This window comes from Mesoplodon densirostris, assembly GCF_025265405.1.
Source record: "Mesoplodon densirostris isolate mMesDen1 chromosome Y unlocalized genomic scaffold, mMesDen1 primary haplotype SUPER_Y_unloc_1, whole genome shotgun sequence".
NCBI classification, from domain to species: domain Eukaryota; kingdom Metazoa; phylum Chordata; class Mammalia; order Artiodactyla; family Ziphiidae; genus Mesoplodon; species Mesoplodon densirostris.
The window spans coordinates 4,027,530-4,043,795 of record NW_026778236.1 but is presented as its reverse complement, the minus strand read 5'-3'; the positions used below and the strand labels follow the sequence as shown (position 1 = coordinate 4,043,795).

The window sequence follows — 16,266 nt, the reverse complement described above, 5'->3', positions numbered from 1 at the left end:
TGTGACCGCCTGGAGGGGTGGGATGGGGAGGGTGGGAGGGAGGGAGATGCATGAGGGAAGGGATGTGGGAACAGATGTATATGTATGACTGATTCACTTTGTTATAAAGCAGAAACTAATAAAAATATATATATTAAAAAAAAAGAAAAAGAAAACCATTCTGAAATCATTCCATGCAGAAAAAAAAGGAATTTCTCTCTCACAGAGATACACTTACATACATAAACATAATATATAACCAAACTCACAGCCCTACAAATATTCCACCACTGCTGGCCATATTTTTTTTTTTTTTTTTTTGCCGTACGCGGGCCTCTCACTGTTGTGGCCTCCCCCGTTGCGGAGCACAGGCTCCGGATGCGCAGGCCCAGCGGCCATGGCTCACGGGCCCAGCCGCTCCGCGGCATATGGGATCCTCCCAGACCGGGGCACAAACCCGTATCCCCCGCGTCGGCAGGCGGACTCTCAACCACTGCGCCACCAGGGAGGCCCTGCTGGCCATATTTAAAAGAAAATCTATCCTTACTAAGGTGCCTGACTTCACACTGATTTACATTTAAAATATTCTAGAATACTAAATATTTCTCAAAGGAAAGTACTTTACATAAATATCAAGTATTTCTCAAAGAAAGTTATTTTACATAAAGATTTGCAGTTAACTAGGGCATTTTATAACATTTTGTAACAATGTTCTCAGAATATGAGCTGAACATTTGAATAAGAAAGATTTCAAAATAGAATTCATTTAAATAAGGCAGATAATAAAGGGAAATTTTGTCATGAATTCATCACAAAGTGTTGTATATTTCCATATAACATAAAAAATTTAAAGATGCATTTCCTCTGGGTTACCCCAATTTACTACATCTACAAATACCTCTAGTATAATTAGTATACTGATTATGGCAAACAGGGGAAAGAATTCATATTAAATTTCATTTACCTGGTATAGGCTGTGCTCCAAACCCTGAAAATGTTTTTAGACAAAATTCTTCTGCAATAAGCTTAAATTGAAAGATGTGGGAAATCGTTAGAAAAAATGTTAAATTACCAAATTAAAAAAAAAAAACCTAACCATTAATCAGAACACATTTTTTCCCTTTTTCAGTCACAATTATGCTGCCAAATAAACCGTACTAAAATCCAAGTTATCCATTCAACAAATTCCTCTCATGCTACCTTCTCCCCAGTCTTACCAATATCTTTTTATTATTTCTCTGGACAAGCTCTCTTCTCGAATTAACAAAACGCACCCCCCAGGCCCCTGCACATTGCCTTGCCTGTTCTATATTTCGGCGATTTAGCAACACTGCCCTCCATCTGGAATAACTTCTGTATTGAGGTGCATCCATCTCCCTCATCTACTTCAAAACTGCTGAAGAATCACTTCATTATCCCTCCCCTGGATTAACCTCTCGGTTACTTCAACTTTACTCTGAATCTTCTCAGCATCTCCAATAAGTTTTCGATCTTATCAATATATAATTATAAACATACTACTGGATAAATATTTGAATATTCTTACATAACTTAAAAGTTATCTCCTTTTACTATTACTACAACACTCCACTACTTATTTTGAGAAGCAGAAATCATTAGTATTTCCTGCAAGTAACTTTCTCTCCCTACTCACTATATTTTTCCCTCTTTAAATGTAAAACTACATTAGCAACAATATAATTGCTAAGTCGATTTAGGCCTGCTTTTTTTCTTACTGGGCAAAGAAGGGAAAGGCAAGTGAATTTTCTTTCTTCGAGAGAACAGAGGAGTGGTGAAGGGTAGATTGCCCACAGTGGAAGGGATCAGAAACTCCCAACGGGCAAAAAGCCAGAAGCTGAGATGGTCGCCTTTCCCATCAGGGATCCCTAGAGGAGCAGTTCTCAAAGCCTCATAGTATCAGTGAATCAGCATCCCCAGGAACTTATAAAATATGCCAATTCTCAGGCTCCATCTCAGATTTACTGAAATAGAAATAGAGGTGGGATTCAGCAGCGTCCTCCAGGTAATTTTTATGTATGCTAAAGTTTGGGAACCACTGCATGAAAAGTCTGCTTCACAGGCAACTGAGAGCCAACTGTGTGAGTGTGCTTTCTCTTCTGAACATGTGCGTTTTTTTTCCTTTCTTTTTCATGGAAGACGTGCTTTATGATCTCCACCTTGCCCTAAATTTGAGTGTGAGTCTGTCTTTTCCCCTTTGTGAATGCACGTGTGAACTGAGAGATGGGACATGTGGAATCAAAGAAGATTCTGGAATTCCTATGTTGTGGCGTCCAATATAGTCGCCACTACCAACATGTAGCCATTTGGATTAAAATTTAAAATAAATAAAATTTAAAGTTCAGCTCTTCAGCCACACTAGCCACATTTTAAGCTGGTGGCTATGAGGTTGTACATGCAGATATAAAACATCTTCAGCCTCAGAGAAAGCACTACAGGACAGCACCTACATTCCTAATGGACCAGAGCTTGTCCACGATCTATCAAGCCACATCCAAGAAGACATCTCCAGGATGTGCTGGACTGAGAACTATGCCCCACAGACCCTGGCTGACGGCACTGAGAGAGTTCAGGGACTAGAAATTTAAAGAAAATACAGAATATTATAGTGATACTGAAAATAACAGTTCATATGCTGCAGTAAAAGTTCATATTGTTTCAAAGTTAAAGCCTTAAAAAAAGTATCATAAACTTTGTCATTAAAGTACTGAACAAGTGATATATAGCAGAAAAATCATAAGAACGAAAGTTTTTCGTGAAGAGTGAAATCTAAGTGGTGCATAAACAGCAACGGGGTACTATGTAAGTATGTGTGTCAAACACTCTGTTAACAGCCATAATCTGCCCTTTTGTCTTTAGATGTTACAGGCTTTGTGTATATCAGGCTTGAGTATTTTCCTTTTAAATGCAGTCATTCTTTCTTCTCCAGTAGTTGCCAAAAAACACTAGTACAATGCACCATAAATCTGTCCTTGAAAATGTTATTTATAACAAAGGAGTCTTGTAAGACACCCACATTTCAGAGATTGTAGCTATGTCCTATAAAGTGGCCTTTAACCGCCAAATTTTAATTGGTTTTCTTGCTTACTAATGTGTTTTCCTGGATGTAACAGTTCAATCCACATCTCTGTTTTCTAAAGATTGTTTGTTCATATGGATGTTCTGTTAAAAGCCAGAGGATATACGACACTTCCCTCTCATCTCATGAACATAAAGTAATAAAACTATGGTTTTGCTAGATACCTGATTTATACAAGAGTATAAATGATCATTGTTGATCATTTAAGTCAACAAAGGCCACACAAACTACGTAAAATAATTCCACTTTCAGGTGATCACATTTATATCAATAACTTACACTAATTGACTTGATATAGATTTTTGATAAATCCTGTCAAATTAAAATTCAACACAACAAATATTATGCACCTATATGCAAGTACTAGAGGAGGAATCTTGAGTCAATAATCTATTACACATACGTATAAATGCCCACACATCAGTGGTTTCCAATCATTTTCTGTTAGAGAAAAAAACAATTACAATCATATGAATTATAAAGATAACGTATTTATATTAGCATAATAAAGTGATATACTGATAATATTTAACATATATTGCATATACTGAGTACTTATTAAGTATGAGACATCAGGCACTTCACACGCAGTGTCACTTTTGATTCTCACAACCGCCTCGTGACGTACGTACATTTACAATCCCATTGTTCACAGGTGAGGAAAGGGAAGCACAGAAGTGTTCAATAATCTTACCGTCAGAAACCAGAGAAGACAGAGAGTACTAAAAGACGGGGGTCAGGGCTGGGGCGAGGGGAAGTGGAGTTACTGGTTACTGGGTATAGAGTCTGTTTTCCAAGGTGAAAAGAGGTAGACAGATGTGGTGATCGCTGTACAGCATTATGAAGGTAGTTACTACTACTGAATTGCATACTCAAAACTGGTCACAATAATAAATTTTATGTTATGTCTATTTTACCACAATAAAATAAACTGGAAAACCAAACGAGAGGCACACAAGAGACAGAGGAGTACTTCTGCGCTGAGGCGACGGCATCAGGGAACATATACTTGGTCTTCGCTCAGATCTTGGCACACAGCCCTCAAATCCCTGTGATTCCCTCAGCAGGAAGAGCACAAAAGTGTCTGTTGTTGTTCAAAACAAACCCCTTTCAAACACACCTGAATTTATGTTAATGAGATGATACATGGAAAGCACCTAAGGATGGAGGCTGGTTGCCAAGGAAACCAACCACCTGACTAGAGGGTTAAAACTTTCAATGCCACTCTCCTCCCCAACCCAGGAGAGGAAAGGGGCTGGAGCCAATCACAAAGAGCCAATGACTTAACTGATCCTGCCTACTAATGAGGCCTCCATAAAACCAAGAGGACAGGGTTCAGAGAGCTTCTGAGTTGGTGAACTTTCAAAGAGGGACCCCAGTTCCTACACTCGGGACCCTTCCGGACCTCACCATACACACCTCTTCACCTGGCTGTTCATCTGTATCCTTTATCCTATGCTTTATAATAAACTGGTGAACGTAAGTAAATGTTTCTCTGAGTTCTGTGAGCCGCTCCAGCAAGCATATTAATCAAACCAGAGGAAGGGGTAATGGGAACCTCTGATTTATAAGTCACTCAGAAGCACAGGTGGCAACCTGTGACTTAAACTGGCTTCTGAAGTGGGGGTGGGCTTGTGGGAGAGACGGAGCCTTTAACCTGTGGGATCTGATGCGATCTCCAGGTGCACAGGGTCAAGGCTGAGATGAATTCTGCCTGGTATGTGAAAACTGCCACACATTTGTTGATGAGACGTTTAGCAGTAAGTGTTAAGAGGAAACACAGAAGGTACGTTCTCCCTCCTAGAGATGCACAGCTCAAAAGCAGACAGCAAGGGGGAGAGCTACGTGAGAAAAGAAAGCAAGCGGACGCCAGTGTAAAGGCAAGCATTCCCCCACAGCTGCGATGTGCTCTCCTCCAAAGAGGAGGCCACATCCTAGCCAAGCACCATAACCCTACTGTTCAATTTAATTATAAGACAAAAGAACATACCTGAGGGGAGAGAAACTTTTCAATGTGTTTGGCTATAAAACCTCTCTCCAATATGGAGTTGACTGATGGTCTATCCCTAGGATTTCTTTTAAATAGCTGAGAGAGCAAACTGCGGAGATAATAATAATAATGCAAAGACACGGGTGGAAAAGATCCAGATATGATCTTCAGGACCAGGTTTTTCATATTGCCAGCTTCAAACTAAAATCCAGAAAATAAATTAACATATATGAAACATAAGTCAAAAATGTCAGTTTCAACAATGAGAAACAGTACTTTTCCTATCAATGGAAGAACAGAATTGAAACCCTCTTCCAGTTTTAATCACCACATGCTCTCTAGAGCCAGGTTCACTTGGTTATTTACGAACACATCTGAAAGAGAGTATCAGTCCTCATAAAATGGTACAACTCGCTATCAGATTAACTTCTACTTATTCAAAAAACGACAAGATGGGATATAGGTATCAATTAGAGTAAAGAGTTTATAAAAACATAACAGTAATCAAGATGGTAAAACAAGCAAACCTGGTGGTCTTCATTTAAGACCTGCCTTCTTCTGCCCCTGCTGTAGCAACTAGAACAAGAAATTAACTACAGAACTAAAACTATTTGGTAAAAATATAATAAATAAAGGTACTGATTAATTTCCTTTTATACACTGCTCATTATTACTTTTAAGTGTGTGATGTTCCCAAAAGCCATGGGATCAGCAATGTGGCAAATATTCCAAACAGGAATGTAAGCCTTATCAATGGGAATATATATTTTAGGATTAAACACAATATAAATTCTAACTGAAGTGGGGGGAAAAAAGAGGTGGGGTAGTTTAAAATCTAAAGATGATTTTATTTTGAAAGTAAAATTAAGCTTTTGACATCTCAGCTAAAATAGTATAGAACAGTTGTACACTATCAATATGTTCTTAATGCACACGTTAAGAAAACAAAACATGCTATAAGTTAGGCACTGGTGATTATATCCAAGTATAAAAGAGTTCTGTTAAATGTGGAATTCTCCTAGCATTTAAAATATGATATTGTTTATTAAGATTTGAGTACAATTCAATCATCTAGAAATACCTATATATCTAAGAAGGAATCCTAAATGCAGAAATAGGTTATTACTCTATTTTTTCATTACAATGAAGTTTTATTTATCTCTCAACTGATAAGCTCTTCATAAATAAAGGTTAATGAATTACTTAATTTTATGTGTCTACTTAAGGGTAAACAATTCCAAAATACAGAAACAATGGTGACAGAACAATGTATTGTAAATGAAAAGACTTTCTAAAAATATGTAGATTTAGACCTACATGACTGTGTGTCACAGAAAAACTGACCAATTCCTTAAAGTACAGATCTAATATCCACCATGCCATATCACTTTGGCAGTCCATGATTTTTCCTTCAGAAAAATAAAATCTTAAGGGAATACAGTAGAGAGTATGCAACTATGAATAAACACAACAAAGAAAAATACTCCCCAAATAATATCAGGCAATAAAAACAAACTATAAAACTGCTTATACCATATAACCAAACTCTTGAGGGAAAAAAAACAAAAACTAATTTTATAAATTATTCTATAAGTCTAGAAGGAAACAACAAAATATTACAAGTAGTCATTATTGGCTGGAAGAATTGCTTTTGATATTTATTCACTTACTTATATTTTAATCTCTTCCCTTAAGTTTTCTGTAATGAAAATATATTATTGCTTAATCAGTGGGGGAAGCATTTTTAAAAAGATTTTTAAATGGAAAGTGATTAAAATTCCACCTATTTTGGACAAGAACTCCCCCTTTTTGGTGAATTATGTGTCATCTCAAAAGAATCGCAACAGTGAAAATTTTAAATACTCTGAATTAAAGATTATTTAAATTGATAAAATCCCCCCTCAACGAATATGCTGAGATATGTTCTTTAGATAATTTCAATTTCAAACTCAAATAATTTGGATGCTTTGAGAAAAACTGCTAAAATGAAATTAATAAAGTTTGTTAAGCTGAAATATCAAATTCATACATGAATTTAACATTAAAAAGAAAGCAAATTTGTCTTTAGAAATAATTTTCTGGAATAAATTATGATATATGTATCATAATAACATATATAATATGTATATGTAATATATGCATACATATTAAGGGAAAATTGATTTAAATTTATACCTCAGAAGAGAACTTTATAAACTGACAGAGAAGAATTTCTAGCACAAGAGGGTCATCTGAAAGATAGCATATGATTTTTTTAAATCAGAAATATATGTACTTTTTGACATAAATTTTATAGTATCTCAGAAACTTCTACTTACTGCATGTTTAAATGTGCACATCTCATAAAGGACACACCCAGAGCCCAAATGTCACTAGAAAAGAGAAAAATAAGAGATCTTCTCTAAATATCCAAATTTACTTTAAAAGGTTTTTTAATTTAAAGGAGACAAAAGCAGCAAAAAATGCTTTGCAAAAATGTGAGTTCCATAAAACATGACCTTTCAAACTTAAAATTACAACCATAACCAAATGACAAAAGTGGCTATCCCAGATTAGAAAAATAACAGTTGCCCAAGTAATTACTTTAAAAGTTTCATTAAAGAAATCTAATATTTAAAAGGACAAAAATCAGTAAATTCTATGGATGCTTCATTTAGTTTTTTTTATTTTGCATAAATCAAAATGTTTTGTTCTATTATTTGTAAAATACCACAATTTCTTAAATACTATAAAAGCAAAATATTGCTTTAATGAAGAAAATATTAATTTACTAAAATTAAATCTGAAACAAATCTGTGACAGCCAACTAAAATATGTAAGTATATTATTTTCTCCTAATTTAAAGACTTAGTTACACTATCTTCTTTATCCATACTCTCTTCCACTCTTTTATCTTAAACAGATAGTTCTGTAACTAAAAGACTACTTCTATTTTTAAAAGGAAAAAAAAACCCACAATTAAGAGCTACAGTGGCCCTTGGAAGTCAAAAAAAAGAAAAACAAAACCACTGCTCCTGAAAGTTGAACTTACTGAAAAAGAATAAAGCCCATTGTTGAAATCCTAAAGTTATCTTTACCCAAACTCTCACAAAAATCTACAAATATAAACCTGTAACCTCCAAAATCTGTTTAATTTTAAGATTCAACTAAGAAAAAAATGTAAATGTAATTAAGCTTTTAGTAACTTGTACATGTTACAAACTAAAAGCTATAAACAAAAACATAAAACTAATGATCTTATCAATAAAATACTTAAAAATACATTTGGGAAAATATGAATTTCCAAGTATAATTGATGATGTTCATCCATTACATTTTTAAAGCATTTTCCCCACAAAACCAATTTTACATAAAATTATCCAAGGGATGATTAAATCCATTCCAAATTTAAAGACCAATATTTTCACAGTTGAGTTATCCACAAGACACAGAAACAGAATTAAAATGTAAAATTACTTTAGCTCAAAGAAAATACTATTTTCTTTTAAAATATCTACTAATAATACACTGCATGGACTTGACTGATCATTGTAATTTAAACTGATTTTAAATACATTCCTCAGATGACGTTCTCAGACCTTCTGCTCAGGTCTGAAACACAGCTTCCTCTCTACCCTCAAAAAAAAAGGCGGGGGTGGGGCAGGGGGATAGCAACCATGAACACATGCATTATTGCCAGCTACCACTTTCTTTCTTTCAGCTTCTAAGGGTGCTTTCAAAATTAGACCAATGCTTCTTCGTTGGCATTTTTAAATTACTGTGTATGAGAGAAAATAAAGGGTAACTGGAATTCAGTGGCAGAATTCCTCTTCCCAACACACATATTAGTCAATCTGTTAGCCATAATACAGCCCAGTGATTAGGAATTTGTGCTTGGGAGCCAGATGCCTGGGACTTTGAAGTTACTTTACCTCTTTTTGCATTTGGTTTCTTTATAAGGAAAGGAGGAATGAATAATACCTACAACTCACAAGGTTATCGTGAAGATAAAAAGAGTTAATGCGTAGAATGCATTTAAAGCAGTGCCTGGTATATAGTAAGTGTTCAATAAATATTAACTATGATAATTCAATAAGTGACTATTACAAACAGAAAGACAAAGAAAGCACTCTATTTCCCATTATAGCTTAAATAATAAAGTGATTCTATAGTTCCTTCAGCAAGATAGTGAAGTAGCTGCTTTATAATTCCCCTCATTATATACTAAAAAAATGTATATACATATGTATATATATGTTTACATATGTGCATTACTGATTTTAGAATAATATTCTGAAGGTTAATAAAGACAGTACAACAGAGAAAGATGTAAAGGAAATAAACACGTAATGAATATAATTTTAAATACCTTTTATTATTATATGGTTTGTTTTCACAGATTTCGGGTGACAAGTAGTATGGGGTCCCTATGCAAGTCCGAACCAGCTCTACAGTACTAGAACAAAAGAGAGTTATTGGAGAAGCTTAAGACACTTAAAGACATTACCACACATACATCACTAGGGATTAAAATTTCACTGAAGACATTATAGCAAACCAAATTTTAAAACAGTATGTTATCTATTAAGAACTCTAGTGATTCCAAAATCTCCAAGTTGTATTGTCCCATCTTTGGTTAAAAATATGTTATGTAAAAGAGATGAAAAAAAAGCCAGAAATATTGCTACAGTCCAGTTCTTAGGCAATGACTTCTGTCATAAAAATGAATCCAGTTAAAAAATAATGCTGGGATGAGTGGATATCCACATGAGAAAGAATGAATGTAGACCCCTATCTCACATCATAAGCAAAAATTAACTCAGAATGGATTCTAGACCTAAATGTGAGAACTATAAAACTCCTAGAGGAAAACACAGGAGTAATTCTCCATGCCACTGGGTTACACAATGATTTATTAGATATGACACCAAAAGAACAAGCAAAAAAAGAAAATACAGATAAATTGGATTTCATTAAATTAAAAACTTTTGTGCAAAGGACACCATCAAGAAAGTAAACAGACAACCCACAGAATTGGGGAAAATATTTGCAAATCATGTATCTGACAAAGAATCTGCATCCAGAATAAAGAACTCTTACAACTCAATAATAACCGAAGACAACCCAATTTTAAAATAGGCACAGTCATATATTATATGATCCATTTGTATCAAATGTCCAGAATAGGCAAATCCACAGAGACAGAAAGCTTACCACTGGTTTCCAATGCTCTATCATCAAACTGCAGAGCCAAGAGTTGGTGGGATTACATGAATTAAACTCCATTATCAGTCAGATGTGAACCAAGCACATGCTCACAGCCAAAGATGGCACAAGGCAGGGTTGAGTGGAATGGAGTAAAATGGTCTGAAATGGGATTAGGAGGCAGAGGGTCGGGAGACAGGAAAGATGGGGTAGGGAGCCCCACCATAGTCCCCCTCCTTCCCACTACTCATCCTGGGGCTACAAGGCTACATAAGCAGCTGCAGGCCTAAGGAGGTAAGAAGACAGACACACGGCCTTGACATCAGGAAACAAAGCCCCTCTGTACTACCCACCCTGGGAAGTGCGTAAGCCCAAGTGAGGCAAACATGAAAGAAACCTCAATGCAAAGATGAGTGAGCTGTGGGGACAAAGTATCTCCCACAAAAGAATCCAATACACGTGAAGAAAGCTACTGCAAAGAAAAACAACCAATAAAATAACCGGAACCAGAATTCACTACAGACAGAATTAGTTTTATAAAGCAGTCCAATAAAAACTTTGAAGTAAATGTATTTAGAAACTTGCAAAGAAATAAATGAAGAAATAAATATGCATTTGAAAAGAACAAGACATTATGAAACAAAACCCAATTACAATAAGAACAGATCTATATGAAAAACCATTTAGAAATACTGGAGAGAAAAAAAGTCATAATAAAGTCAACAGATGAGAAAAGCACTATATTACACAAAATTTCAAAGGGATTTAGTTAATTAGAAGATAGGTCGAAAAATTCATGTAGAATACAACTGAGAGAGACACAAATAAAATGTGAAAGAACAAATAAGACACTTGAAGGGACGAATTAAGAAGCTCCAACATGTGTTTAGAATAAAATCCAGGAGACAACTGTGAAAGTAGCAAAAGAGAAATAATATTTGAAAAAATATAGGTAAACATTTTCTACATTTCTAGAAGAAATATACATTCTCAAAAGTACACAGCATAATGTATAAAAGTGAGCCTCACCAATTCACAAACTGTGAAATTTCAGAACCATGGGACAGAGAGAATATCTTAAATGGGCCAGAGAGAAGAAACACGGGCAAGAAATTGCAAATTCCTAAACAGCAACACAAGAAGCCAAAAGACAAATGGGCAACATCTGCAAAATTCTGTAAGAAAACAATTTCCAACCTAGAAGTTGATAACCAAATTCTCATCAAAGTAAGAGAATCTTGGACTTCCCTTGTGGCGCAGTGGTTAAGAATCCGCCTGCCAAGACAGGGGACACGGGTTCAAACCCTGGTCTGGGAAGATCCCACATGCTGCGGAACAACTAAGCCCATGCATCACAACTACCAAGCCTGCGCTCTAGAGCTCACGAGCCACAACTACTGAGCCCGTGTGCCACAACTACGGAAGCCCGCGCACCTAGAGCCCGTGCTCCACAAGAGAAGCCACCGCAATGAGAAGCCCATGCACCACAACAAAGAGTAGTCCCCGCTCACCACAACTCTAGAAAGCCCGCGCAAAGCAACAAAGACCCAATGCAGCCCAAAATAAATAAAAAGTCAATAAATTTTTCAAAAATTAAAAAAAATAAAGTAGGAGAATCTTCAAACATGCAAAATCTCAAAAAAAAAAAAAATCCCTTCCACTCAACCATTGTTTTGGATTTCTTCCATCATAATGAAAGAGCAGGACGTGAAAAGCAGGCAAAGACCTAACACACGACGCCTGTGTGATCTTCAGGGTTACAGTGGAGTGGGGACCGTGAAGTGAGAAGACAGTAGGATGCAGACTGCACCAAGCTCAAACGTTCTAGCCCAAGACAATGCTGGCCCATGTCCACATCCACTGAGAAGTTAGTAGTGACAGAATAAATTTACCTGTGATTTTATGTCTCGATGAAGAATTTTTCTATCATGTACATGTTTCAGGGCCAAACATATCTGTACAGACCAGTCCAAAATCTAGGGGGGAAAAATCAGATCTGTCATTTCTTTTAAAATTTACATTTCACAGTAGTCTTTCCTTGATCATTAAAACGATTCAGAAATATTCAGGTATGAGGCGAACTAAATCCTTAAAAAAATGAGGCTATCATGTTTCACTTCGCTGTACTGTAAATAATGTCACTAACATTAGGTAGATATTCGAGCCAACTGACACATTATGTGCAGCACACATGGTAAGTTTAAATGTAAGACACTGCTACTGAAGCATCTCTTATAAATCAGAATTATTATGGAAAGAAATTTCTGGAGAAAAGTGAAAAATTGAATTACTTTATATTTTAGTATAGTATGATGGTAAGTGACTTTTCTTTGTTGTTAAATATATCTTTTCTTCTATATACGTAAGTAAAAATCATAAGAGGAAGAAAATTAGGCTGGAAATTTGGAAGACATCTCTTTTTTCTCGTCCCACATTCATCACATAAAAACACACACTCTGGAGTTGGCCACTTGAAAGTAAAAAGGCTGCATTTCTACCTCACTCCTAACACCAAAAAAATTCCAAGTAGATGGCATTTTTAAACATGAAAAAATTAAAGTATAAAACGAGGAAGAAAACACAGGTTAATTTACTATACTCTTTGACTGACGCAGGACTTCCAAAACATGATACCCAACCCACAAAACACAAGAAAAGTTCCCTATATAAATTTTAAAACATCTGGATGGCAAAATATACTATTAAGTTTAATAATTATTTGAGAAAATACCTGCAATAACTGATAGACTGCTAATCCTCTAATATACAACAGTTCTTCGACATCACTGAGAAAAACATGGTAGCCAAAATAAGAAGTGGTCAGAAGATGGGAAAGGCAAATGACAGAGGAAAACATAAGCCAATAAACACATAAACCAAATACTAACTTCCCTCCAAATTAAAAAAAATAGCAATTAAACAAGATACCACTGTAACCTGACAAAGATGAAGTGATAAACAATGTTGGCCAGAATGTGAGGAAATAAGTCTTGGCATACTCTGTTTGTGAGAAAGTTAATTACAGTTACTCAGTAAAAATTTTAAATTCACATACCATTTGAAAGAGTAACTGAAATTTCAAATTTATCCTACAGATAAAATGTAACAAATACAAAAGAATATGTACAAGGATGTGTACTCCAGCATTGTTCATCCACCTAAACATCATCAAGGGCCTGGGAAAATATCACAATTGGAATCAATAGAGTTCTATGCAGCCACTGGGAAGAAGGAAGTACTTCAATTACATACACCGTGAAGGGAAAAGAAGAAAGTCACAGCACGGTATGCAGAGCGCACTCCTTTTTTTAAGTCTCTTTCTGTCTATAACATACCAGCACTCTGTGTAATTGTTTACGACTGTGTGCTGTGTGTAGGGAGGATGCACAGAAGGACAGCTACCCATCAGTTAACAGTGTCTTCTTCAGGGAAGTAGATTTTCAGAAGAATGAATGAAAAGCAAGTAGCAGGCTTTACTTTTTATTCTTACCTCTTCAGTATTTTTTTTAAGGAACAAATGTTACATTAAAGTAACCTAAAATTAGAGACTCTGGGAGGGCTCACGCAAAGGAGTACTTCCCAGAACTTCTGCTGCCAGTGTCCTTGTCCCCATGGTGAGCCACAGCCACCCCCCGCCTCTGCAGGAAACCGTCCAATGCTAGCAGGCCAATGAATTGGGAGACAAGGGATAACAACTTTATTCAGAGAGCAGAGAGTTCAAGAAGATGGCACACTAATGTCCCAGAGAACTGTCCTGCCAGGCTCTGAATGCTAGTTTCTTTTACAGAACAAAGAGGCATTATAAGATTCAGCCTGCTAATGTTGGCATATGCGCATTTACCTTAAAAGAGATTAAGTTGAGAAGTAAGAAGAACTACAGTCCTGCAGGCTGTGGAAAAAAAACCACATTCACAGAAAGTCAGACAAGATGAAAAGGCAGAGGGCTATGTACCAGATGAAAGAACAAGATAAAACCCCAGAAAAACAACTAAATGAACTGGAGATAGGCAACCTTCCAGAAAGAGAATTCAGAATAATGATAGTGAAGATGATCCAGGACCTCGGAAAAAGAATGGAGGCAAAGATCCAGAAGATGCAAGAAATGGTTAACAAAGACCTAGAAGAATTAAAGAACAAACAGAGATGAACAATACAGTAACTGAAATGAAAACTACACTAGAAGGAATCAATAGCCGAATAACTGAGGCAGAAGAACAGATAAGTAATCTGGAAGACAGAATGGTGGAATTCACTGCTGTGGAACAGAAAAAAGAAGAAAAAAGAATGAAAAGAAATGAAGACAGCCTAAGAGACCTCTGGGACAACATTAAATGCAGCAACATTCTCATTATAGGGGTCCCGGAAGGAGAAGAGAGAGACAAAGGACCCGAGAAAATATATGAAGAGATTATATTCGAAAACTTTGCTAACATGGGAAAGAAACAGCCACCCAAGTCCAGGAAGCGCAGTGAGTCCCATACAGGATAAACCCAAGGAGAAACATGCTGAGACATATAGTAATCAAATGGGCAAAAATTAAAAATGAATTATTGAAAGCAGCAAGGGAAAAACGACAAATAACATACAAGGGAACTCCCATAAGGTTAATGGCTGATTTCTCAGCAGAAACTCTACAAGCCAGAAGGAAGTGGCATGATATACTTAAAGTGATGAAAGGGAAGAACTTACAACCAAGATTACTCTACCCGGCAAGGATCTCAAGGTTTGATGGAGAAATCAAAAGCTTTACAGACAAGCAAAAGCTAAGAGAATGCAGCACCACCAAACCAGCTCTACAACAAATGCTCAAGGAATTTCTCTAAGTGGGAAACACAAGAGAAGAAAAGGACCTACAAAAACAAACCCAAAACAATTAAGAAAATGGTCATAGGAACATACATATTGATAATTACCTTCAATGTGAATGGATTAAATGTTCCAACCAAAAGACACAGGCTTGCTGAATGGATACAAAAACAAGACCCATATATATGCCGTCTACAAGAGACCCACTTCAGACCTACAGACACATACAGACTGAAAGTGAGGGGATGGAAAAAGATATTCCATGCAAATGGAAATCAAAAGAAAGCTGGAGTAGCAATACTCATATCAGATAAAATAGACTTTAAAATAAAGAATGTTACAAAAGACAAGGAAGGACACTACATAATGATCAAGGGATCAATCCAAGAAGAAGATATAACAATTATAGATATATATGCACCCAACATAGGAGCACGTCAATACATAAGGCAACTGCAAACAGCTATAAGAGAGGAAATCGACAGTAACACAATAATAGTGGGGGACTTTAACACCTCACTTACACCAATGGACAGATAATCCAAAATGAAAATAAATAAGGAAACAGAAGCTTTAAATAACACAATAGACCAGATAGATTTAATTGATATTTATAGGATATTCCATCCAAAAACAGCAGATGACACTTTCTTCTCAAGTGCGCGTGGAACATTCTCCAGAATAGATCACATCTTGGGTCACAAATTGAGCCTCAGTAAATTTAAGAAAACTGAAATCATATCAAGCATCTTTTCTGACCAAAGTGCTATGAGATTAGAAATGAATCACAGGGAAAAACTGTAAAAAACACAAACACATGGAGGCTAAACAATATGTTACTAAATAAACAAGAGATCAAAGAGGAAATCAAAAAATACCTAGAGACAAATGACAATGAAAACATGATGATCCAAAACCTATGGGATGCAGCAAAAGCAGTTCTAAGAGGGAAGTTTATAGCTATACAAGCCTATCTCAAGAAACAAGAAAAATCTCAAATAAACAATCTAACCGTACACCTAAAGGACCTAAAGAAAGAAGAACAAGCAAAACCCAAAGTTAGCAGAAGGAAAGAAATTGTAAAGATCAGATCAGAAATAAATGAAATAGAAATAAAGAAAACAATAGCAAAGATCAATAAAACTAAAAGCTGGTTCTTTGAGAAGATAAACACAATTGATAAACCATTAGCCAGACTCATCAAGAAAAA

General features: G+C 35.9%; 1 protein-coding gene across 1 annotated transcript in view; it reads right to left on the bottom strand.

The window, feature by feature from the left end:
• Window positions 1-16,266, bottom strand: part of LOC132482935 (serine/threonine-protein kinase Nek1-like) — a 151,495-nt gene that overhangs the window by 100,802 nt on the left and 34,427 nt on the right. The window contains 7 exon segments of the mRNA XM_060088196.1: window positions 944-1,004; window positions 5,067-5,267; window positions 7,385-7,425; window positions 7,428-7,438; window positions 9,415-9,504; window positions 9,630-9,694; window positions 12,143-12,226. Of these exon segments, the coding sequence (XP_059944179.1) occupies window positions 944-1,004; window positions 5,067-5,267; window positions 7,385-7,425; window positions 7,428-7,438; window positions 9,415-9,504; window positions 9,630-9,694; window positions 12,143-12,226 (553 nt within the window).